Source organism: Rattus norvegicus, chromosome 14 (genome assembly GCF_036323735.1).
Source record: "Rattus norvegicus strain BN/NHsdMcwi chromosome 14, GRCr8, whole genome shotgun sequence".
Classification (NCBI taxonomy): domain Eukaryota; kingdom Metazoa; phylum Chordata; class Mammalia; order Rodentia; family Muridae; genus Rattus; species Rattus norvegicus.
In genome coordinates, this window is record NC_086032.1 from 108,719,058 (window position 1) to 108,746,128 (window position 27,071).

The 27,071-nt window shown below is 37.2% G+C and overlaps 1 protein-coding gene across 5 annotated transcripts in view; it reads left to right on the forward strand.

Moving 5' to 3' along the window:
• The window catches only part of Psme4 (proteasome activator subunit 4), a 103,688-nt gene that overhangs the window by 12,415 nt on the left and 64,202 nt on the right, over nucleotides 1-27,071 (forward strand). For 3 of the 5 annotated variants that reach the window (XM_008770467.4, XM_039092328.2, XM_063273499.1), the window contains exons 2-15: nucleotides 5,262-5,402; nucleotides 6,105-6,221; nucleotides 11,910-11,975; nucleotides 13,765-13,809; nucleotides 15,076-15,225; nucleotides 15,761-15,824; nucleotides 17,064-17,138; nucleotides 18,430-18,552; nucleotides 20,423-20,515; nucleotides 21,378-21,643; nucleotides 22,518-22,704; nucleotides 23,758-23,847; nucleotides 25,377-25,441; nucleotides 25,710-25,860. In XM_008770467.4, the coding sequence (XP_008768689.2) occupies nucleotides 5,262-5,402; nucleotides 6,105-6,221; nucleotides 11,910-11,975; nucleotides 13,765-13,809; nucleotides 15,076-15,225; nucleotides 15,761-15,824; nucleotides 17,064-17,138; nucleotides 18,430-18,552; nucleotides 20,423-20,515; nucleotides 21,378-21,643; nucleotides 22,518-22,704; nucleotides 23,758-23,847; nucleotides 25,377-25,441; nucleotides 25,710-25,860 (1,633 nt within the window). 5 annotated transcript variants of the gene reach the window in all.

Consider the following 27,071-nt stretch of genomic DNA (forward strand, 5'->3'; position numbering starts at 1 on the left):
AGGGCTCTGTATTTAATTTGCCAGATAGGGTTAAGCAAGTTTTCCTAGGGTATTTGTGTAACAGATAAATGAGCTGAATCAACATAAAAAGAACATTTCTTTTAGTTCATAGTTTTCTGGGTTCCTGTCCATGACTGGGTCCATTCCTGCTAGGCCATTGCTGGTAATAGAGGTAGAACTGGGAGGCCTAGGGCACAGCAAACTGTCCACCAACAAATGCTGCTGACAGTTTGCTGGGTAGGGAAGGATTATATCACCTCCTATGAGGGGATGCTCTTTTTTTTTTTTTTTTTTTTTTTTTGGCTCTTTATTTTCCGGAGCTGGGGACCGAACCCAGGGCCTTGCGCTTCCTAGGCAAGCGCTCTACCACTGAGCTAAATCCCCAACCCCCGGGGGGATGCTCTTAATGGCATAAAACTTTACTTAGTAGGCCCTTCTGCTTGAAAGTTTTCACTATATCCCAGTTATGCCAAGCTGGAGACTTGCATCTTTAAAACATGCAGGCCTTTAGGAGACATTGCATTTTCCATCAGTATCATGTCAAAGGTCCTCTTGATCTAGGATGTTTCCCAAACTGGATGTTTTTAGATGGTCTGCAGCTGCGAATTGTTACAGTTTTAATGTGCTTTTACCATTTATAATGGTGATGATGTTAAATATCTGCTTGGCAGTCATCTGAATGGTCTTTTTTGAAAGGCACCCTTTGGATCGTGAATGGAAGAGCTTGTGTGCGTGACACGCACGCTTGTTTCTGAAATGCCCTGGCTAGATCAAAGACTGGGCAGTTCTAATCCTCCGCCTATCTTAGATTTCCCTCCGGTACTCCTGACTCCCCCTAAATCCATGATCAGTCTTTGCTGCCCTGTTCCTTCTGGGTGGCCCCCTAAATTTTGGTGCCCAGAACACTTCTGTGTAAGCCCTTTTGGGAACCACATTGCTTCTCACCTACATTTTGGATGATTTTTACTTCTGTAGCTCTAAATTTGATCTGTTTCCCTAAGAATCATGGAGATTTTTTTCTCCCCTCTTTTGAGTCTTGACTGGAGCAAATCTAAGGGACCCACCCTGTCTCCCTTTGCCCAGCCATTGGCTGCTGTCATCTTTATTGATCGATCAAAAACCAACTGGGGGCAGGGACCTTCAGCCTTTGGACGTGCAGATTCCCAATTAAATCAAAGCATTAGAACCAATCCCCAATAGGTTACCTGCAAAACATTCTTTGTCAGATATGTATCCCAATTATTAAGTTTGATTTTTAATTTTTAATGATACTATAATATTAACGGTATGATTTCTCAAGCACCATGTACTTATTTGTTTCCTGAGATAGGGTCTTTTACTGACCTAGAACAGAGGGCAAGGCTGACTGCCAGCAAGTCCTAAAACTCTGCCTGTCTCTGCCTCTTCAGTGCTGAGATTGCAGGGGTCATTATTATACCTATTTTAAACAAACTTGGGTTCTGGGGTTGATATTTTTCTTTCTCCTAAACAAGCACTTTACTAACATACATTTACTTTATCTAAAAACCAATTCAGATTTTTTTCTTTTTTATGGTTAGTACTTTTTGTATTCAATGTTACCACTCTAGTTGATGGTATGATCCTGAATGAGTGGAGCCTGAAATTGAGGCTCACTAAAGTCTCCTGCAGTAGTCAACTTTATTCAGAGCATTGGACAGTTTATATTCTGAGGCTATTTTGAAGATTGAACAGGGTCATATGAGCAAAGGTCACATGTTTAGGCTATATACAGTCAAGGACAACTTGTGCTTGGAAACATCATCTAATAATAATGATGAAGTAAATCCACTCCTATTCACTCTACTTGAGAGGAGGGGCTTGGAAGCACATCCCAAGAACAGCTTATATTATGGAGGAATGGAAGTTAGAAGTCTCTCATTTTGTTTTCTTGTCGTTTTTTGTTTTTTTTTTTTTTTTTTGACAAATTCTCTGAATTCATATTCATTCTCATTCATTCTCTCTCTCTCTCTCTCTCTCTCTCTCTCTCTCTCTCTCTCTCTCTCTCTCTCTTCTTGTTTCTTTTTTGAGCCGACTACTAACAAACTGCAAGCACACATACCCCTTCTCCCAGAAACCATCTGCAGCTGATAAAACCATGTCCTCTAGTGCACAGGATATAGTCAGCTGCTGTGGTTAGTCCATAGCAGCCCCAAAATGAAAACATATTCTTATTATTGTGTTTTTAAAGAAACCAAAACTCCAAAATTCTCACTGCAACCTGGTATAAACCAATGAAGGAGGCAACATCTCCAGGATATTTTGGACTAGGATGGATTTTTATATGATAATTCCTGTCCTGAAAAGAAGGTTTATGAAAGAGGATTTAAAATTAACGCTTGCTTAATAGTGTATTAAAATTGCACCTTCATGTGTTCATAAATAAGAATATACCTTGCACTGGCAACCAAACTTTGTAATATAAGAGTCACCCAGGTGGTATTGGCTTTAAAAATATGAAAGAGTCATGGAGAACAACCGAGGCAGGGCTGGAGTTCCTAAAAAGAGAGTCCAGTGGCCAATGAGCCATGTTGGCCAGGTGCTTGCTTATAAAGACAAAAGCACAAAGCTTTATATCTTTCTCCTTTATCCAGTTGTGACAAGCACATACCCTGATGCTTGTCATGTGTGCATTTGGGTCAACCAATCTTGTTTAGGGAAATGGAAATGTGGCTTGTTAAGCTAATCCCAAAGCTAGGAAGAGAAAGACCACTGATCTAAATCATTATGGACAAATTAATTAAAGCAATCAATTAGATCAAGGTTTTTTTTTTTTTTTTTTTTTTATTAACTTGAGTATTTCTTATATACATTTCGAGTGTTATTCCCTTTCCCGGTTTCCGGGCAAACATCCCCCTCCCCCCTCCCCTTCCTTATGGGTGTTCCCCTCCCAACCCTCCCCCCATTGCCGCCCTCCCCCCATAGACTAGTTCACTGGGGGTTCAGTCTTAGCAGGACCCAGGGCTTCCCCTTCCACTGGTGCTCTTACTAGGATATTCATTGCTACCTATGGGGTCAGAGTCCAGGGTCAGTCCATGTATAGTCTTTGGGTAGTGGCTTAGTCCCTGGAAGCTCTGGTTGCTTGGCATTGTTGTACTTTTGGGGTCTCGAGCCCCTTCAAGCTCTTCCAGTTCTTTCTCTGATTCCTTCAACAGGGGACCTATTCTCAGTTCAGTGGTTTGCTGCTGGCATTCGCCTCTGTATTTGCTGTATTCTGGCTGTGTCTCTCAGGAGCGATCTACATCCAGCTCCTGTCGGTCTGCACTTCTTTGCTTCATCCATCTTGTCTAATTGGGTGGCTGTATATGTATGGGCCACATGTGGGGCAGGCTCTGAATGGGTGTTCCTTCAGTCTCTGTTTTAATCTTTGCCTCTCCCTTCCCTGCCAAGGGTATTCTTTTTCCTCATTTAAAGAAGGAGTGAAGCATTCACATTTTGATCATCCGTCTTGAGTTTCATTTGTTCTAGGGATCTAGGGTAATTCAAGCATTTGGACTAATAGCCACTTATCAATGAGTGCATACCATGTATGTCTTTCTGTGATTGGGTTAGCTCACTCAGGATGATATTTTCCAGTTCCAACCATTTGCCTATGAAACTCATAAAGTCGTTGTTTTTGATAGCTGAGTAATATTCCATTGTGTAGATGTACCACATTTTCTGTATCCATTCCTCTGTTGAAGGGCATCTGGGTTCTTTCCAGCTTCTGGCTATTATAAATAAGGCTGCGATGAACATAGTGGAGCACGTGTCTCTTTTATATGTTGAGGCTAGATCAAGGTTTTTTATTTGTGTATGTGAGCTACCCTCCAAACCCCAAGGGTGGGGTTTGAGAGGTAAACATTGGATGTGAGTGGGTTTCCAAATGGGGGAATTGATGGGGCGGGGTATGTAGGGGTGGGTAGGGTTAATAAGATAACCATAACAACCCCTTAGAAACAAGGCTAAGGTTGCAAGATGTTTATAAACAACTTTTTGAAACAATGACATGCTTGCCATTTCCTGGAATTGGCACTACCAGAACCATTTGTAGTTAAGGTTGCAGCTGGGACATAGAGACAAGAGACAGGCAATAGGAATGAGGCTTGATAGTCTTTGCTATAAGATAGCTTTGAAACCTAAGATGGAGGCAGTCTGGTCCTGCCTTATCTCACATGAACAGCAGCTACCAGCATCTAAGTATCTGTCCTTGACCAAGGGGCTTTTAGGTGAGAGACATTTTTCGTTTTGTGGATCTTTTATGTAGTTATTAAAACTTAGAACATAACTTTGGCTCTCACAGAGCCAGCCTGATCTACATGGTGAGTTCCAGGCCAGCTATATAGTGAGACCCTGCCTAGAAGAGAGCAAGGGACACGAACACTCTTCATTATTTTAAGCTTGCTTATTGCCAAAACTTTTTCTAAGTTTAAAAATTGAATATGTGTACTTTTAAGATAAATTGTCGGTTCATTTTTAATTTGTTTTTTGGAGAGTGGGTGTCCCTATATAGCCTTGACTGGTCTGGAACCCACTGTGTAAATCACTGACTATGAACTTTTGATATTACCTGTCCTTTTACTGCTGGGATTATGTGGGTACACAAATGGTAGGGGTATGGAGGTACAGCTTAGTGGTAGAATGTGTCAGGCCTTAAATTTACTTACAATGCTGGGGATGTGATCTGATAAGACAACAATGTTCTAAATTGGCTTTATTATTAAATGCTTGATAATGTGTTGATTAAAGTACAGAATAATTGTTTTGTATAAATATAAAATATTTAGTAGTTTTTAAAATTAAGGTCCACATTCATGGTTGACTTTTTATTCTTTTTTTTTTTAAAGCTGTGCGTTATAAATTTAATTTCTTAACATTTCTCAGGCAGGAGTTCTTTTTTGAAGGGTCTAATGTAATCCAAACTGGCCTTGAATTCCTGATCCTCCTTTATCACTTCCCAAGTGCTGGTGTTTTAGATAAGCACCACCATGCCTGGCAGGTCGTCCATGTTATATAGCACATTACAGGATTTCCTTTATAAGCTTTTACACTTATTTGATTTCCTTTTTTTATAGACTGAGCAACAGATTTTATCGTGTGTGTGTGTGTGTGTGTGTGTGTGTGTGTGTGTGTGTGTGTGCGCGCGCGCGTTTCTGTGTGTTTTTCCATTTATTATAGCATGGACCATCAGCTTAGTATAGACAGTGTAGTAAGGAATATGAATGTCTAGATTAATTTTTAACAGCTTTGTTTTCCTTTTGCAGTTATATTCGACTTTATGGGAGAAAATTTAGCAAAGAAGATCATGTTCTTTTTATTAAGTTATTGTATGAGCTGGTATCAATTCCAAAACTAGAAATCAGCATGATGCAGGGATTTGCCCGTCTCTTGATCAACTTATTAAAGTAAGTCTACTTTCTGTTATTCCTGGAAAGATTTTGCTTTTTAAACTTTATTGAATGAGAATCAGTTTTGAGAAGAGAACAGTTTCCCAAAGTTTAATTGTATGTTTTGATTTAAAAGTTTATTTTCTCTGTGAAGGTTTTAGTTGTACATGCTCAGCTATTGGTGGTTAGATTTTATATATGCTAATTGTTTGCTCCACGGGGTATAAGCCATTGTTGTACCCAGTGAAGAGTAGAAACCACACATGTGCTGTACCAAAATGGAACTTCAGAGCCAGAAAGATAAGAGGCCACTCTCTGCTCTAGCAAAGGACCCAGAACCTACATGTATCCATAATTCCATTTCTAGGATATCTCTCGCCTTCTTCAATCTTTGAAAGTACCGGGTGTGCATGTTGTACACACAGGCAAGCAAAACACACACAGAAAATAAATCTTCCAAAAAAATGTAAAATTATGAAATCTCTTTAGAGTAGTAGTAATGGTGGCACAATTTTAAATGTGCTCTTTAATAGGCACTGCTTGGTGTTGAGGAGCACCAAGTGCTTCCTTACATCATTCTACCAGTGAGTGGCTTTGGGCAGAGACGGGCAAAACAAACACTGTGATATTTTGTGTAGTAAAACACTGTCCTTTTTGTGTAATATACTTGATAACCATGCACCTGTATAAATGATTGCATATATTTCTCTTCTTAATTAGAAAAAAGGAACTTCTTTCAAGAGATGATTTAGAGTTACCATGGAGACCACTTTATGACATGGTAGAAAGAATATTATATTCCAAGACAGAGCACCTGAGATTAAATTCATTTCCTAAGTAAGTATTAAAGTACTTCTTTGAGGCCTGGCCACCTGTGCTTTTAGGGGATTGAATACAATGAGCAAAAATGGGTTAAAATAAGCAAATGCATTTTCCTTGTTTTGTTTTTTTATTTTTTTATTTTTCTGAAATAACTCTCTTTGCATAACTGTGGCTGTTCTGGAACTGGAACCCACTACCTATGTAGACCAGGTTGTCTTTAAATTCACCAAGACTCACCTACCTTTGCCTCCCTAGTAATACCATTAATGGTGTGTACTACTGTGCCCAGTGCAAATTCATATTTTAATGTGTTCATTTCTATGTAACTTGACTTTTCCCTTTAAAAACTACTTGAATCTGTATTTTTTTTTTCTCAAAGCTTTTTCACTGAGACATTTCGGACACTCACTCTCATCATTCTTTTGTTATTAGTTGCAATGGTTATCTGCCAGTCTTTTTTTTTTCCTTAAAAAGTTACTTGTTTTCATTTGTGCATGTTTGTGTGAGATTGTGTGAGCGCATGTGCACTACATGTGTTTAGCAGACTTTGGAGGCCAGAAAAGGGCATTGAGTCTTGGAATTGGAGCTGCAGGTGGTTGTAAGCCTCTGTGTGGGTTAGGAATTGAACCTGGGCCATCTGTAAGAGGTGCAAGTGCTCTTAACCACTGAGCCATCTTTCTACAAACCAGTTCCCACACCCCACCCAACCTGGCAATTTAAGTATTTTAATTCATTAAGTAAATGTTTTAAGTAAGGGGCCTTACATCTTTCATGGGGGATTCACTATACAAAATTAGAGAAATGGTGGGTTCTTCCACCCCTACTACAGAACAGACTTGCTCATCCTCCAAGGGCTGGATTTTCACATGCCTGAACAAGTATCAGTGTTACTAGTTAACTACACTTAGGATATAAACTTTGCCAGTCCTTGGTTTTTGTCATTTCCTAGTAGGGTTTAAAACTACAACTTTATAGAATAACACATAGCTAGGTGTGGTAGGCAGATCTCTGTTAGATCAAAGTCAATCTGGTCTACGAGTTCTAGGCAGCCAAGGCTACCTAGAGACCCTGTCTAAACAATAGCAAAAAAGAAAAAGAAAAAAGAAAATTCATCCTTGTCTAGTGTTGTCTTTTCGAGATAAAGTTTCAGATTCACTCCAGAACCACAATTAGCCTTGATCTGTAGATCATTTATCCCCGTTTTGCTAGAGCTGGTCTGTGTTGCTGTGTTTCATACTATGTTGTAGAAGAATGCCAGCAACATGAAATTCATGTGGACTAGGGTGTGTGAGAATTGCGGGAGACTGAACCTAGGGCCTTGTGCCTGCTGGTCAGGTGCTCATACCAACTAAACTGTCTTCAGCCTGGCATGATTCTGTGTCTCTACCAACTGCCAGTTTAATGATTTGATGATCCTTCATGCATCAAACTCCAACATCAAGAGGCTGAAGCAAGAGGTTTGCCATGAATTTGAGGCCAGCTTGGGTTACACACTAAGTAGAAAACTATCTAGGGATACAAAGTGAAAACCAGTCTTTAAAAACAACACATTGTATTAAGACTTTCAGATGTTCCACTAGATACTCAGATTAAAAAAAAAAAAAAGCAACAAAATATAGTTGCTTTTAAACATATTTCTCAGTGCTGGAATTATAGAAGTATGCCACCATACCTAGCTTCGTACATTTCGTTGTTGTTATTATTTTGGGATAGATCACAAATTATAGGGTATTTTATGTATCTAGCTTTTGGCCACTAAAGGTTGTTTAGGTTCTCCTCAGTCACTATCCTTTAAACGTGTCCTATGGTGTACTAGAGAGCTCAGTATCTTGCTCTTTGCAGAGAACCTAAATTTGGTTCCCCAGTTCCCATTGTCTTTTTGGGTCACTCACAGTGATCTACTGTAACTCCATCTCCAGGGAGATTGGATGTGTCTGCCTTCTATAGGTACCTGCTCTTACGTTTGTGTGCCTATTCCCACACCCACACATGCACATAATTTAAAAGTAATAAAAATAAATCTTTTTTAAAAGTCATTAAAAATACCCTGTGAGATTGGGGTTTATTCTGGTGGAGCACATGCTTAGCATGTGTGAAACACTAGGTTCAAATATTCTGCCCTGCCAACACTGACACACATGTATGCCCACCTTTCAGCCCATCTTGTTTGAGCCCATATGTGGCTCAAAGACTCAACAATATTCCACCTGCTTCTGCTTCCCCAGAATTGAAGGCACATGCCACCATCCCAGCAGTCTTTTGCTATGATTAATCATGCCCTTTTTCCTATTTTTTGATTTTGTAAGAACAGGTCTTTCTAGGACGTGAGCCTTTTTTCTGTGTCTGGTCTTCTTTTCACTTAATACACCCTTCCATGTTCCCAGGGATCTGAGATAAAGTATGTGAGGTATTTTGTGGACGTTTATAAAGTGTTTTGTTTTACACATTCCTATCTGTACTAGGTTTTTTCTTCATATATGCCTCAGACTAAAATTGGTGCTCTTAGAAAGTCTAACTATATTGAGCCCCTGACCTACAGTGATTGACACATAGTATTGTGTAACCACCTTTCAGGGACTACATTGTAAAGTGTCCTGTTGATTTGTTACTTTGTCTCTCTTTAAGAAATTCAGTTTTGAAAAGTCTGGGTGTACATTAATTACATTACACAGCTTTTATATCAGCACTGGGGACACAGCTGTCTCCTAAACAAAGGAATAATATTAAATTTATGAATTCAGTTTTGAAATACTTTTTTATTTCTTGACCTACCTCCTTTCTGCTTCCCTTGAATTGAAGACTACTGTTAGAGACTCTTAAGCAGAAATGCCAGAGTAACCAGTGAGTCACACAGCAATGCTTGTTCTTCCCAGCACTTCATTGTTCTGCTGAATTTCAATAAGGGAACTGTTTGGATAGTTATTGTTTTTCTTGCTTAACATTGTTTTGGCATAGTAATGTTGCAAGCTTTTATAGTCTAGAATAAGGTTGTTAGTTTTTACCAACACTATTTCTTAACATCTTTTAACTTATAAGGAACCATTTTATTTGACTTGCTTTCTTAGATTTGATATTTTGCTTTCTATATTTCTTAGATGTATTTTGACATATTTGAAACAGCTTTGTCATTTGACAGCTTGTTGTACTATTTTTAGATGACTTTTAAAAATAGAAGGGCTTCATTTGTTAAGTGTTGGTCTTTCAGCTCTTCAGCTCTGTGTGTACCTGGTGTGTTTTGTTCTTATGGAAACCACTGCTTAGAGTGCCATGTATTTCATTCTGTTTTAAAAATTGGTCCTGCTTAGAGCAAAGATAATAAAAACATTTCTCTCTCTTTCCTTCTCTTCCCTTCCCTTCCATCTCAGACTTCCAAGTACTGAGATTGTTGGTAATTGAAAGAAGTTTTTAGAGTTTTTGTTGTTTTAAAACAAGGCCTCCATGTTGCCCTGTCTGCTCTAGAACTCACTATGTAGATCAGGCTGGCTTTGAACTCACAGAGAACTGTCTGTCTCTGTCTCCTGGGTCCTGGGACAAAGGAATGTACCACCTTACCTGACTTGGTAGGGTTTTTAATTCATTACAAAATACAAAATTGTATTTCTGATTCCTGTTTTCTATCCATGTCCTGTCACAACTTAATGTTCTTGTGAAAACAGATTTTAGTATTTTTCCTTTGTGTTTTTCCCTTATATATTTTAAAGCTACCATGTATACTATTTTTCATAGTAATATGCCTGTAGGAAAAATTTGCTTAACTAACTTACTTTCTCTCTCTCTCTCTCTCTCTCTTGAAGGGCAGGTACTAGGGCCATGCTGTGTAGCCTAGGCTGGCCTCCAGCTCCCAACAGTTCTGCCACCACACCTGACCTGGTACTCAGTTTTTAATTACCTGTGTATCTCTATCCCATTCCCATTTGCGGTTGTTAGCAATTGAGCCCAGGGCCTTGACTTGCTAGGCAAGTGTTGTACCACTGAGATCTACCCTCATCTGGCTTTCTCTAGTCATTCAACAAAGGTTCATTTGCTTTTGTTGTCTTGGTTTTGTTTTTTGAGACACATTTATTCATGCAATTTTTTAAAAAATCAGTTTCCGCCTTTCCAGGAACTCTGCCTGTGCTCTTGGCTAGGCTCCAAGATCAGTCAGCGCTGGTTTCACTCAGCAGGCAAGGGCTTTGCTAAGCCACCAACAACTGCCCAGTGGATAGAAAACAGTAGACAGTTTTATTATTTTAAAACTAGCCAGATAATGCAATGACTGATGGAAGAATTTCCTGTCCTAATCTTATCAACTAGCTCCCTCTGTCCTCCTCTGCCCCCACTCAGGGCAGAGACTACAAACTCTAGGGGCCCCAAGACCTACTTGTCTGTAGCATCCTCTTTGCTCCAAAACCTGATCTGAATCCCTTTTTCTTTGTTTTCCTTCTCTTCTTCTATGACCTGGAAGTCTCACTAAGGGGGAAAAATACTACTTAATTATGAGTTCAAGACAGGGAAAGAAGGAATATACCATTATTATTGTTTCCCAATTCATATGTAAAAAGAGCAAATAGAATTAGTCTGACAGAAATTTTAGTTCAGTTGAATCTATGAATACTTCTGGGCTTATTTTTATTTTGAATACATCATGTGTCATGTGTCATGTGTTTGGGGGGGGGGGTTTATAAGTAAATCTTGGGCATGACTCAGTGGTTAAGTGTTTTCTTCCAGAGGACATGAATTTGATTCCTTGTACCTACATGGTAACTTAACAACCGTCTATATGCAACTTCAGCTTTTGTCTTCCATGGTGACCAGGCATGCAGTGATGCAGAGACATACATGCAGACAAAACAATCATACACATAAAATAAATGATTCTTTAATTTTTTAAAAAATAAAAGCTCATCTTATCTTGATAGATACAAAGAACTAGGAGAGTCAGGCTACAACCTCTATGACCTTGAAGTTCACCTTTTAGTGACTGGGAACAGAAATAGTTGACTCTTCCTTGTCCTGTCTTGGTACAATCAGAGAACATTAGTGCCATCATGAGGAAATTGAAGTGCAGAGAAAAATTCACATGAGGCTCAAACTGGTACAAGAGCTTAGGAATTCACTTTTAGTACAGAATAGTAAGGTGATGAAAAGAAATTTCTCATTGGGGTGTTATGTTCTGAATCATAGATTCATGATTGATAGCAAGAGAATTGCTGTAACAGTAAAAGGTGCACAATTTTTTGTTTCTGGGAAGTTGCACGTGCAATAGTTTTTGCAAAGTATGAATTAATAGTTGCTAATACTTGCTGTGATGCCTAATAAATGATTTTGAGCTACCCAACAGTTTTCAATATATTATCTCAGTTAATTTAAAAATAGCTTTATGAGAGGGTAGGTATTATCTGTCATGATGAAAAGTACTAAACTGTAATAGTATACTCCTAGGAACAGTGGACTTGGTTTTCAAATTCAGATTTGTCTGACTCTTAGGTTCAAACTGAAGCATTGTGTACTCCATGGCCTTCTTTTGTAAATGAACTCTCATTTCTAAGAGAAAATGGGGTGTGAGAAACTCCATCTAAAGTTTAGTCACTTTTAAACATTAGCAGTTTGAGTTACTAGTTGAGTACTATAAATTTCCAACATTTGGAATTTATGTAGTGATTATTCACTCCCTCTAAAAATTAGTAGCATCTAGCCTTAACCTTTTATTTTATTTTTAAACAGAAACATTGTTCCCTTCATCTTGAGAGATTACAAGAATCACAAAAGGTCACTATACAGATATCACAGGTTAGAGAGATTGTACCCTTTTCTGAATAAAGAGCATAAATTCCATGGTGCAGGCCTTATGTGGAAGATCGGTTGGAATTGACTTTTATGTGAATGAAATCACACACTCTAAAACTCACCCCTTGAGTTGGTAACAAGTTACAGGAATGTTATCATTAACTTCCTGTGCTTGCTTCTAGAATGAAGACAACACTTAGCTGTGCAGTCTTTAATGACTTACTTTTTGGAACAGTTTCTAATGTTAGAATGGTTTCTTTCTTGGTATAGTGACGTTACTTGGGAGAAATAGCAGTATTTCTGCAACATTTAAATCTGAAATCAATTGCTACCAAACTAGTAAAATAGAAAGGTAATGTAAGCACAGACATTAGGAAGTCACGGGGTCATTTATCTTTTCTTTTCCTTAGAAAGACGGTTTATGTTTCAGAATTCACTTTTAAATTCTAAACTTAAATTAACCAGATGGCTTTCCACATGTTGATTCTATAATTTGTTACTAACTGGCTCTTCAAACTGAAAGAAGATCCAAGATCTGTGCTATTTGCCCCCTGATAAAAAGTGTTTATTGAGTATTGTAAGCACGCAGAAATAATTTAACTGTCCCTGCAGATTTGAATAGCCTTACTAGAAGCACATTAGGTATCCTGACTAATAAGTACAGCCATAGGCTTCAGGAAGCTTCAAATGTAGAGAAAAGTTTATGCCCAGTATACTATATTTCTTAATTGTATGTGTGTGTGTTTGTGTGTGTGTGTGTGTGTGTGTGTGTGTGTGTGTGTGTGTGTGTAAATTACTTACCCTCAGCCTCTCCCCCAAGCCCCCCGGTTTGAAAGTGGAAGATGATGTCTAAAGTAGTTAGTAATGAGGCTGCAGTTTTGGTTTGTTTTCTAGGTTAATGTTACCATAATATATTAGGTGCTTGTTCCTTGGAATTTCCTTATAGTTTAGTTCATAAGCTTTCAGAAAAACTGTATACACCTCTGGTGTTTCTATTTGTATTTATCATGCTGTAAGTAGTCACAGATTCATTTTAAGTTTCACTTCATGATACCACTTTGTTTTGTTGCATCTGACCAGTTTTGACTATGGTCTAGTTGATATCCTAAATATTCTATCTTGGTCATGTATTTAAACCAGTATCCATGGCCTTTTCATTAAAGTTTGTGTGAGTTCTTATTTTTTTTTTCAATTAACTTTTTGAGGAGCTGTTTAAATAGAACAGCTGTTGATTTTGATAATTGTTACTACAGTGAAGTACCTTGGAGTGTTAAAGATGAGTTAAGATAATCAACTTGATTAGTTGATTATCAAGACTTCTGCCACTGCTGGCAGAAAGAAGCACACCATATTCCGTATTTCATTATACCACAGTTCATATTTTGATGCAAAAGCAGTATAATAAAAATTATTCTTTAGAATTTTCAGCCATTGGGCTTACTTTCTGTATGTGTACTATGGCATTGTTAACTAATTGTCTTCTTTATCACACACACACATACACACATAGAGACACACACACACACACACACACACACACAGAGAGAGAGAGAGAGAGAGAGAGAGAGAGAGAGAGAGAGAGAGAGAACAAAATGAGGGTAAAGGAAAAAAGCAGACTAAGAGGTCTAGGTAGATAATCCTTGTAATTCTGAATATAGCAGAGAAGATTTAGCAATTATATATAAACAGATAATATGAACCTGTGTGTTTATCTTTGATGTACAGGTTGCAGAATTAACTGTGTTCTTTAAATACCCCAAGCTAATATATCAAATGGCTTTTTCTCCTCTAGTTCTATAGAAAATGTTCTCAAAACCCTCGTGAAAAGCTGCCGACCGTAAGTAGCACTCAATCTATAAAACCTCTTGTTTTACCTCTAGGCCTTCCCCCATCTTTAGTGTACTTTGAAGAGGAAATTAAAGTTATAAATGGTTTCTGATATTTTAGTACTAGTCATTGAGCACAACAGTATTCCCAGTTCTTAACTAAAATTTTACTTGAGTATTTAAAAATTTACTTTTTAAAAAAGTTAATTAATTAATTCATTAATATTGTCTGTATGTGTAGGTGTCTAGTATGGGGACGGGGGGAGGGATCTGTACCAGGGTACATATGTAGAAAGCAGAGGATGGAGTTTTTTTTATTACTTTGCTATGAACTGACTCAGAAATATTGGGAAGGGGAATTGATATATACGATTCTTGAAGATAGAACGTAATTTACTGGTGGTAGTTCTGTTTTAATTTGCAATTTGCTACATTAGTACCTGACAGAAAATGTGTGGTGAACTTAATAGAAGCGTTCTTAGCAATGTAGTTTTATTTTTCATATAAAGTAATAAAATATGCTTTTAAGCTAACAGGTTTTTAAAAGTATGATAGGTTAACAATATGCTATTAAGTCAAACCTAAAAGTTGATTTCTTTGGGAAGAATACAGAATTCTCAGATACAGTACTTTATACCTCATATTGATTGATTGAGAGGTTGAAACGGGATCATCTCAAGTTGCCATGTTAGCTTTGAACTCCTACCTACACCTTGCAGTATTAGGATTATAGGTGTAGAATATCAGAGCCTTAGAACAGGTCTTCTCAATCCTCTCAGGTATAAAGAAGTACCTGTGGTTTCTTGAGGGTCCCATGGACTCATTCCAGAAATTCCTAGGACAATGCTTTTTTATTTTTACTGATTATTTATCTTCTATGGGAACGAGTTTTATTGAGTTTTTCAGTTGCTGAACTTTGTAGGCAACTTAAGTAACAGTGTTTTTTCAACCCCAAAGCCTCTTCTGAATGTCTGCTAGATTAAAAAAAAGTTTACTTTCTTCTAAGTGAGTGTGGGAGGTCATTTATTGTATCTTTGTAAAAGTATGTTTTTATTATGGAAACCTTGATGTTTCTAGTGTGACTGATATCCTATGACATATATTCCCTTCTTTCATGAGGCTCGTTTTCTTTTGCTGTTGGGGAACAAACCCAGGTCCTATGTGTACTGGGCTAATTCTCTAGGCCTTTTCTTTTCACTTTTGTCAATCATATATAAGTATTGTAGGGTTTTTAATTCAGTAGTCAGATATATGGAAACCTTTTCTTTTTTTACTAGATATTTTCCAGCAGATGCAACAGCAGAAATGTTAGAAGAATGGAGGCCTTTAATGTGTCCTTTTGATGTAACAATGCAAAAGGCCGTCAGTTATTTTGAAATATTTCTTCCTACCTCCCTTCCTCCAGAACTGCATCATAAAGGTTTTAAGTAAGTGTGCATATTCGACATACTCTAGGATACAGCAAGAAATATAGCAATACCAGTAACTATAGCTAGAAGCTTCTTTCTAATTATGATTCAAGTGTGAAGGTTAAGAGCTAAGCATATGATTTTAAAGAGAGTAATCCTTATATAACAAGCCCAATGAAATGATGGTTTTAAGATATCAGAAGAGAAAAGAAATAGAACAACTATAATGGAAAAATGCCAGAAAAACAGAAAGGCAAAGGATATAAGGGAGAAAGTTGTTACAGTTGTTGAGTAAGAGTGGACAATGTAACAATGTAGCTATGTAACAATTCAGAACAGTAAATGAGATTACATTTAATAGTACAAATAAACAAGAAAGGTAACACTCAGACAAAAAGTATTCCTTTGATCCAATAAGTTTGAAACTCAGTATTATTTTTTCTAGGTTGGGTAGTTAGCAGTAAGAATAATAGATTTAGAAGTACAAAGACTACCTGGCTTTGAAACACTTTCTGTAATCACTTGATATTCATAACAACATTTTCTTCTTCAGACTTTGGTTTGATGAATTAATTGGCCTTTGGGTTTCAGTGCAAAATCTCCCACAGTGGGAGGGGGTAAGTATTCTGTCCCCCCACTTCTTTAATTTTATATTTGGAGTTAAATATGTAGATCATTTAATAGCTAACTCCTGTTTTTTTAGAATTTCTAGTAGTAACATTACAGTTAATTCCTTTTTTAGAAAGAGTTTTATAAGTGCGTATACATGTACATGTGCTCACACCTGTGGGTCTTTCTGTTGGTGGCCAGGTGGGTGGGTACTGTGCCCGAGGAGGTGAGAGTCATCACATTCCCTAGAGCTGGGACTTGCCATGTGTGGTGTTTTGTTTTTGCAGTGCTTAGTGTATTGAGGGTGGAGTGCAGGTATCAGGTACTTGTTTCCACCTCTGCTCAACCACCAAAGACCATGTCCTTTTGGTTCACCACCAGGCTGTGGGTAGGGCCTGGCTTTTTCAGCACCACAAAGTACTTATCCTGAGCCTTGGAAATGGTGATCTCTAAAACACCCCCACCCAGGACACTTCCTGGTGGCTTCATGTGTCCAGCAGTTCTGGCTCCATCTATAGGAACATCATGATGGTTTCAGAAACATCAGTAGGCATTGAAGAGCTGGAGGAAGACTTAGGCTGGTGGCTGAACTGATCACTTGAAGCTTTGAGGATAAACATAGCCCTTGTCACAAGTAGAACAGCGGTGGGGCTTTTTGGTACAAGTATTTTTTGAGCCACCAGATGTGGGTGATAGTTGAGTTGGGTCCTCTGCAAGCACGTTGTGCGTTCCTAACCATGTAGCCATCTCTCCAGGTCCAGTTAATTTCTTTCAACTTACTATTTTCTAACAAGTACACATGTATAAAGTACATGATTACTGTTTGTTTTAGTTGTAGTCATTGTAGGTGCTACTGGACAGTTGATGGAGATAAATACGTATTCCTTTCACCTTTCGTTGTGCCTAATGCTTTGTGACTTCTTTTTCCCCCTTTGAGGAGTATTTTGGTTACAATTGATTTCAAACGCATAGCATGAACCAGATCTTAAATTTTGAAGTTTTAAAAGTCATAAACTATATCCATTGTTCTAATGATTGCTGAAAGGGACAAATGAGGAGCTGGGTATGATTGCACCTACTCTAATCCCAATACCTGGGAGGCTGAGGCAAGAGTATCATAAGTTCAAGACCATTCTGGCACATAGTGAGAATCACCTCAAGAAAATAAACAACAGAATAAGGATTATAATTAACATTTTAAAACAACAGCATCAGCTTAACATTATTTTGTTTTTGTTTACTTTCAGCAATTAGTAAATCTCTTTGCTCGATTGGCTACAGATAATATAGGATACATAGATTGGGATCCATATGTACCAAAGGTAATTAGAACATTTGAATATGTGCATATCATAGTATTGATAACTAACATTATTTGGTAAAGGGTTTTTTTTTTTAACTCTAGTATCAAATGTTATACATGTCTTGCATTGGAGGACATGAAGTATAATTTTGACTGAATAATTTAGAAAGTAGTAAGTAAATCATTATGGACTGACCCTGGGCTCCAACCTCATAGGTAGCAATGAATAGCCTAGTAAGGGCACCAGTGGAAGGGGAAGCCCTTGGTCCTGCCAAGATTGAACCCCTAGTGAACGTGATTGTTGGGGAGAGGGCGGTAATGGGAAGAGGATGGGGAGGGGAACACCCATATAGAAGGAGAGGGGGAGGGGTTAGGGGGATGTTGGCCTGGAAACCGGGAAAGGGAATAACAATCGAAATGTAAATAGGAAATATCCAAGTTAATGAAGATTAAAAAAAAAAAGGAATATCATATTCATTCCTTTCAAAGAGTTTTCTGTATTAAATTTGATTGCATTCTAGAGTGTTACCAGCTTCCCCTACCCCTTAGTACTTAAAGCTAGAATATCTCCAGAGGAGTATCATTTCATCTGTATTAGAAACCTCTTGGAAAATCTTTCAGAAGGTGAAAATTGACATTAGAACAGCATTGGTAATCAACAGAAAGGTTCTTGTTGTCTTTGGTTTTGTTCTTTTCCACTGTAGTTAGCTTTTAAAAACTAAGGAACAGAAGGAGCTCCTCCCCCTCATTTGGGACCCTATCAGTAATGATAGCTTTAAAGTATAAATTTAATTAAATTAAAATACAGTTATTACATGCTGTCTAACATGCAAAGACTTAGGGAAGACTTCAAGTCAGCTTTAAAGTTTGAAAGGAGAGTGGTCTGCCAGCTGCTTGTATTAGAGCTGCTTCTGTCCAGCATCACTGGCATAGAATGAGAGCATAGGAAAGTAATGTGTGTACTCAGAAGGTGAAAGGAGGAAAAGGCTCATGTTTAACTGCACAAGCTTCATTTTTTCCCTTTATGTTTAACTCTAAATATCTCATTGTTTGAGTACATTGACTCAGCTGCTTCATATTTGTTGTCACTAACCTCGGAGTGTCATACAATAAATCTGTTATATGTACTTTCTAAAGAATAAAGCAAATTACTAGTCACCGATGATTTTGCTCAGAATTACATGGGGGTGGGGGTAGAGGATGAAGGTGTATTTAAGACTAATACCTAACATTCACTTAGCTATTTAAGGACTTACTGTGATACTTATGAACCTTTTTATTCCTATATTTATTTTGTTTTGCTTTAAAAGATATTTACAAGAATTCTGAGAAGCCTGAACCTCCCAGTGGGAAGTAGTCAAGTGTTAGTCCCAAGATTTTTAACAAATGCTTATGATATAGGACATGCTGTAATATGGATCACCGCAATGATGGTTTGTAGTTAATTACGTGTTTTATAAAATACATCTAAATTTTCTTTAACCTTTTGATCCAAGCCCATGTTAATTGCTTGGTTATTAAATAGTTTTAATAGTCACTTGATTATTAAATAGTTTTTGTTCTTTTTTTCTTTACTTTTTATATCTCTCTCTTTCCTTCACTTTACCTCTCTCTTTTCTTTCTTTGTTCCTCCCCCCCCCCCCTTTTTTCCCCTTTCATTTTACCTACAATTTTGCTGGGAATTGAACTTAGGGCCTTGTATATGACGAGATTCAGCTATTTTCTAATGTTGTGTATCCATATCTCAGATATGTAATAATCCTTTACTTGTTAATTTCCATATGGTTTTCAGTGTTACTTTTAAAATATAAATATACTATTAAAGAAACTTTACATTAAAATTAGAGGATTTATTTTAATGTTTCTTACCTTTTTGAATTATTAGTCTATATTTAATAATGTTTTTGTGGAAAAGATAGAATGTTCATACAGAATTACAGTTAGAGTTGAAACTTCTCCCATTGCTATATAGAACTTTAGTTTTTTTCTTGTATTCAAGGAGAAAAGAGTATTTTAATGCATAATATGAAGGTCTCACTAAATTGGGCAGTGTCAACCTTGAGTTAATTTTGCTCTCGTTTTCCCACACACATCTTCGTTCTTAATTGCCACTTCTTTTTGTGATGTGGAAGTATAGTTTTAAAAAGTTATGCTAATTATTTTATTGAAAGTTTGAAAATCGTGATACTGAGTTGTGGGATCATTTTGGTTTCTTGAGTAGTTTGGCTTCTTCTGGTTTTTATATTTAGAAGCACAGACATAGGCTTCATTTATGCCCACATTTGAGTGGGAAGGCTTGTTAATAGTAACAGGCTTTTTTTTTTTTTTTTTTGATTTGAGAGGGAGGTCAAGACAGGGTCTAGTTATGTACCCTTGATTAACCTAGGACTTAATATGTAGATCAGCCCAGCCTCTTAACTTGGAGAGATTTTCTTGCCCCTGCCTGAGATTATAAGTATGAGCCAGTATACCCTTTCTTAATATAATTTGACATTTTGTCTTCCTTGCTGTTGTTAAAAGATCATTTTGAGTCAAAGTGGAGGGTATGAGCCCATGTTATAGCCCTTTCAATGAATGCTTATTTTTCCTTTTATCCTTTTTCTTTAATTGTTTTAATAATAGATTAATAAATAAAAATATGTTTTTTAATCAAAATGGGCCTCATAAAATGTATATGAGTGTATTGTGTAAATCATTTTGTTTCATACAATTAAGCAACTTTTCTAATGGCTTATTTTAAGGAGTGCTTTGTATGGCTTATGTTGTCATCCTTTATTTTTTCTTTAATTGTGTACTCGTACATGGGAGCCACTTTATCCATGGGACAGTCAGAAAACAGCATAGGGAGTCTGTTGTCTCTTTCTACCATGTGGGTCCTGGTTCAAATGCTGTTAGGCTTGAGGCCATTGTTTTTACTCAGGAGTCATTTCACCAGCCCCTATTCTTGATTATACAAAGATGACAGTCTTTATGTTAATTTATAGTATCCTTGTTTTTTACTTAAGAAGAGTAAAATCTACTGTTCCCCTACGTTCAAAGATGACACCTTTTCAGCTTTATTTAGAATTAAGTAAATTATTTTTGTGTTTATTGGAATGTTTTTAAACTGATTTGTCCAAAGATCACTAGGAAGTTACATTTTGATTGTGGATTTACAGGTACAACTGTATGAAAAAGGGGATCCACATTAGACCTTTATATCTAGGATTTGATTTATTGATCGCTTTATATATAGTATATTACCGATACTAATGTTTCTCTCTCTGTTTCTCTTTCTCCTTTTTGGGGGCGGTGTCTGGACAGGGTGGACCAAGTAAATTAGTACAAAAACATTTGGCTGGTCTGTTTAACAGCATCACATCTTTTTATCATCCTTCAAATAATGGGCGTTGGCTGGTAAGTATGTTCATTTTGTGTTGTAGTATTTGAAGATTTAAAGATACAGTCATATTTACTATTGTTTATCTTAGAACTGTAATATTTCTTGTCTGTTGTATAGACTTGGCTATATGTAAGTGGTTAGACTCAAATCTGTGTGTTTGACATACACACACACACACACACACACACACACACACACACACTAGCATGATGCACATGGGTATTAATGACAAAATAATTACAACAAAATAATAATTCCACAAAAGCAAAGAAACATCACTTCAGTTTATCTTGTCGCTATTTTAGCTTTGTTTTATCTTTTAATTGACTGATTAAGTGCCTTTTTAAAAAATAAATACTGGAAAATTTTATTTGGTAGCAAGGTACTTTCACTCCCCTTCTCTTTTAAGACAAGGTCTCACTGTCTATCCCTGGTTAGCTCAGAACCCACTATGCAGACTAGGCTGGCCTCAAATTACCAGAGTTCCCTGTATCTTTGCCTCCTGAACACTGTTATTAGTGTGTGCTACCATGCCTGGCTGTTTTAAAACGTGAATTTAAGGCAAGGCAGGGAGGCACATAACTGAAGTCTTAGCACCCATGAGACTATGGCAGGAAGATTACAGAGCCAGGCTATGCTACATAGTATAACTCTGTCTAAAGGAAAACAAAACAATTGAAATCCTTGAATTTAGAAGTCACTCTGTTAGTTGGTATAGTATGCTGTTCTGTGTAGTAAGAACATAAAGTTCTTTGTATTCAGAGTGTTTGTTTTTCTTTTTTCTTGTGTGAGAAAAAACTGTAAATATCTGTGTAGGAAAATTGAACCTGAGTAGAACCTATAGGAAATTTGAACCTATTGTTTCTGTGTTCCCAGAACAAGTTAATGAAACTCCTTCAGCGGTTGCCAAATAGTGTTGTTAGGAGATTACATCGTGAAAGATTCAAGAAGCCCTCCTGGTTAACTCCTGTGCCTGAAAGCCATAAGCTTACGGATGAAGATGTTACAGACTTTGTACAATGCATTATTCAGCCTGTCCTCTTGGCTATGTTCAGCAAAACTGGTAGTCTAGAAGCAGCCCAGGCGCTGCAGAACCTTGCACTCATGAGACCGGAGTTAGTAATACCTCCTGTGCTTGAAAGGTAAGCTCAGCTTTGTAACGCCAAGTCCAAGGGATTTAATGCTCTTTTCTGGCACCATGGGTACAAGGCACACACATGCCCTATAAGCGTAACATTTGAACAAAACACCTATACACATAAAATTAGAATAATTAAATCTCAAAGAATTAAATGACACTATTGTTATTATTTACCTTTCTGTGTAAATCAGTGCTTACATATTTCTTCTGTATTAAGTAGATTTGTAGGGGGAAATAATTGAAGTTCTAAGTAAAGATCTTAGGTGTCCACTTTAAAAGCTAGGTGCTTGCAAGTGCAACTCTGGAAAGGTAAGGCAGGCAGATCCTTGGGATTTGCTGGCTGGCCCGTGTAGCCAGTCAGTGACCTCAAGTGTCAGTGAGACCCTGTCTCAGGGATGTAAGGTGGGGAGATGTGGCTGAGTTGGTAGAGCCCTTTGTTAACATGTCCAAAGCTATGGGTTCACTGCATGTAAAACCTGCCAGGGCAGAAATAAGCTTGTAATTCCAGAACTTTAAGACAAGATGATGAAAGAGGATCAGAAACTCAAGGTCATCCTAGCCTGTGCTGCAGGAGTCCCTATCTCCAAAAAGAAAAGACTAAAAGATATTTGTAAGAGGACTGAGTAGAATAATTGTACCTTGGTCTTCCTTAGTTCAGTATGCTGCTAATTAAGTTGACTGAAACAGTGAAAGTTTATGCTCTTTTTCACTGAAGTTTATATGGAGATCAGATAGGGATGCAATTATATCTGTGCTGTTCATGTAAGTAGGAAATCTCCACTCAGCATCCTGCTATCTACAGTTAGGCAGGTCAAAATGCAGTTTATGAACTTAGTATATTTAACCTTGAAACTGTACTCTGTTTTAAACTATAGAACATACCCTGCTTTAGAGACATTAACAGAACCTCACCAGCTCACAGCTACTTTAAATTGTGTAATTGGAGTAGCCCGAAGTTTGGTATCAGGCAGCAAATGGTTTCCTGAAGGTCCAACACACATGCTACCTCTGTTGATGAGAGCATTGCCTGGGGTAGATCCAAACGACTTCAGTAAATGCATGGTAAGCATATTGATGATTATGTTTTGTGGCTGTTATTGTTTAAATAAATATCTTTTCTTTTTAGTTAGATACCTTTAGATAGTGTTACGTTTATAAATGCTTAAGTTGAGATTTGTGCACAATTGATTTCCATAGTACCTTCCCTTGAAATTTTCCTTGACCTATATATGTCTATTGTTGATTTTTAAAACTCATTATATATTTGCAGTTTTTCTTAGATATAGTAAAAGTTTTAGGATGTTGTCTCTTGCCCTTTTATTTATCTATATGGGTAACCAAGGAAGTGTGGTAAAAAGTTACAGGTTACAGAAGCTGGGCATAGTGGCAGACACCTATAGTCCAAGCACTTGAGAGACTGAGTAAAGTTTGAGACTAGCTTGGACTTCATAGTGAGACTGTGTCTCAGAATAACAAAAATCTCCTTCCCCTGTGAATAACAATGGAAAAAAATTGCAGGATATAAAATTCCAGCTTCTACTTCTGCATATTTTTTCCTGACTTAGTCTTACTGCTTTGTTCTCGTTCTCTCTCTCTCTCTCTCTCTCTCTCTTTCTCTCTCTCTCTCCCTCTCCCTATTCTCTGACAGGTTAGCATTTCCCTGTAATGTTATATTTTTCAGGTGGAAGGAAAAGTAAATTTTTAGTGATAGAATATTGGAGAACTATGTCTTTAAACTTAATATATAATGGCAATAAATTTTACTATAACCATTATTAAGAGAGCAGCTAGCTGATTATTAGGAATTCTAAATATTTAGAGTCAGGTTAACTCACATGATCACAGCAATTGGGGGGTTGACCAAGAAGGGCACCATGATTTTGAGTTCATACTTGACTGTATGATGAGTTTCAGGTTTGTGTCAGTTAGTTTTGCCTCACTCCTGTCCTCCCCCCAAATAGGCAAAAATAATAATTCTAAGTGAAAATTACCCAGAAAGATCACTATGAGATTTTCCTTATGATAATTTAAATATTTATACTTAGCTTTTGGCATAACTTGTGCTGAAATAGAGTGACATAATTAATGTTAAAAATCCTTTGTCTCTTCCCATAGATCACATTCCAATTTATAGGAACATTTTCTACTCTGGTGCCTTTAGTAGACTGTTCATCTGTACTGCAAGAAAGAAATGACCTCACAGAAGTAAGGATGCTTTCTAGTTATAAGAGGCTTTCCTGAAATGTGATATTTCCTTGTATGCATAGTAATCTTTAATTCTTTTAAAAAAACAAAACAATACACGGTTTTGGGTAGGTTCCAGAAAGTACAATTACTAAAAGGACAGGGAAGCTGGTGTGGTGCATACACTGGCAATCACAGTGCCCAGACAACCGAGATAGGAGGGTCATGAATTAATTAGTTCAAGGGAAACCTGTATCACTTATCATGGCTCAAAAATTGAATAATAAAAATCATAAAAGGTGGTACAGTGTTTGCCTACTATGCATGAGGATCTAGGGTCAGTCCCCATTACAAATAAGTAACTGTTTTTATAGAAACTATAATTGTTATTCTGGGACTAGAGTTACCTGTATGACTAGGAGCCATGTAATCTTTGGTAGTGAGATAACTTTAGTACCCAGTACGGGAAGCACAGGCCTTTTTTCCAAATAACTGCTGGTATATTTCAGTTGGTTGTCATTGTTTGCAAAGTTTGTTCAGCGTAGACTGTGTTGCCTTGTTTTTCCATCCATTGTCTATGTAAATAACTTTCCAGGAACAGTGGCATTTAATACAGAGGGTTTTTTTCTTCATTTCTGTGGTTGTTATGGAACTGTTAAGATGCATAGAGTTAAGTGAAGTTTTACCAAAAGGAAATCATTTAAATCTCTCATTACAAACCAGAAATTTCTAATAGTCTTAGAAATTAGAGACACAAACTGTGTTCTGAGACCAATGAGATACCTCAGCCAGAAAGGTACTTAGTGTGCAAGCCTAGAGATAGGAAATAGAGCCCTAGAATCCTTGTAAAGATGGAAGGAAAGAACACGTGCGCGCGCGCGCACACACACACACACACACACACACACACACACACACACACACACACACATCGAATACTACTGAAACTAAAGTTAGAGCCTGTAACTACACACAACCAAAGTGCCAAGTAAATAGGGGAGGGTTAAGAACCCTAATTCTTAAAAGTTCCAAGCAGGAGGCTGTAAGCCTAAGATTTACATAGTGTCTTAACAGTGATACCTTTGAACCAAGTAATTCTTTGTTATGGAAGATTGTCCTTCCATTGTACAATATTTATGGAAAACACACAAAATATTAAAATATGGACTTTTTCTGCTATCCTAGACAGTAGTAGCACCAGTCTATCCCTACCCTCCATTGTGAGAGCAGTGTTCTGAGGTTGTCAAATGTTTTCTTTTTTGTAAGCATGTGAAACTTGTATCATTTGGATATGGAGTAGCTCAATGTTATCTTTTACAGCTTTAGAAGCATTTTGAAAACTGGAGTTGAAAACAAAGTTGGTTGTCTTCATTCAAATAAAGTAGTGAAGTAGTTCTGACTTGATATATGTGGTTATGGTGTTTATGATAGTATTCAACGCAAAAAAACTTGTATCCAATCTGCTTGTTTGGTTATGATTGAATTTCATTATTTCAGGGGGGGAGAATTAAGCATATTTGTATTTTTTTTCCCACATTACAATGTTATAGATTGAAAAAGAACTTTGTTCAGCAACAGCTGAATTTGAGGATTTTGTGTTACAATTTATGGACAGGTAAGTTGATAACTCAGTTCTTTCTTTTCTCAGATAAATGGGGGGTGGGGGGGTGCATGTTACCTTGAAATTGGTTTCTTTAGTTCTGTAATCTTTTATTTAGATTTTACCCAAAGCTGAAGTTGGTACTGTGAAGTAAAAAGTACAGTCTTTTTATGAGTTATGAAGAAATTGAATAGATGTGTCTTTGAGTAGTAATAACAATAGAGGTTTACCTGACTGTCACCAGGTTTTTGTTCCTAAACTTTGCTTTGTTTGGATTGTTCAGATGCTTTGGACTAATAGAAAGTAGCACATTGGAGCAAACAAGGGAAGAGACAGAAACAGAGAAAATGACTCATTTGGAGAGTTTGGTTGAATTAGGCTTGTCTTCTACGTTTAGTACAATCCTCACACAATGTTCCAAAGACATATTTATGGTAAGAGAGAACTACTACCAAAAGTAACTTCAATCTTTTTATTTAACTGGTGTTTTTGCATTGAGTATCAGCCAGTTTATCCTTTATGCTCAACTGAAGGTTTTAAAAAACCTTGTTGTTCCTCAATGCAAAAAGTATCTGCAGATATATTTGCAGAAATCATTGTGCATGTAAAGGGGTAAAAAGAGTCTGTTAATTGTCATGCATCCCTCTGCTACAGATTATATGCAGACACAAATGTTCTTTAAACTGAGCACAGAGTGATACATACTTCGCGTTTCTAAGCTTTTCTTTGGTGACTTTGCAATTTAAAACTGAAGCATAGGGGTTGGGGATTTAGCTCAGTGGTAGAGCGCTTGCCTAGGAAGCGCAAGGCCCTGGGTTCGGTCCCCAGCTCCAAAAAAAAAAAAAAAAGCATAATGCATGAGTTCTGATGTTTCTAGGCATAAGAGAATTGTCCTAGCTGAATAATAACTACATTAGGTAAGCTTGAACAGGCTTCAGTTATTATTGACTTTGGGGTCAATGTTAATGAATATACTAAATGTCTAAACAGAAGAAGAGTGTTGAAGGAGGATTCCCACATCCTTTTCAAGTACTTACATAGAGGAGTATCACTTTGCCTTATATTGGCCATATTTTGTAAATTTGTAATTAATTGAGAGAAGTTTTAGAAAAATTTGCATCTCATAATAGGAATTAAATTCTTGGCAGGATAATTTTATAATAAACTAGAAGTGATGTCCTTCTAAGGCATAAACATCCATTCACCTGAGAGCATCTCATTCCTCTAGGTATATGGTCTTTATATGTTTCTATTTCCTTCTTTCCTTCTTTCCTTCTTTCCTTCTTCCCTTCTTTCCTTCTTTCCTTCCTTCCTTCCTTCCTTCCTTCCTTCCTTCCTTCCTTCAAGATTAATGAACATTTAATATGTTCATCCTGATTAGAAACTCAGCTACACTGCACCCACATATAATAGTTTATGAGCATAGTCAGTTCTGGTAAGTAGTACACATCTGTTGTCTCAGCATTTGTTTTGCTTTTCCAGACCTGGTCTCACTATGTAGCTCTGGCTGTCCTGGAGCCCATTATGTAGACCAGGCTGCCCTAGAACATAACAGCCTACCTGCCTCTGCCTCTCCAATGCTGGGATTAAAGGCAGGAGCTGCTACATAGGCCCTCATCCTAGCATTTGAGAGGAGGAGGCAGGA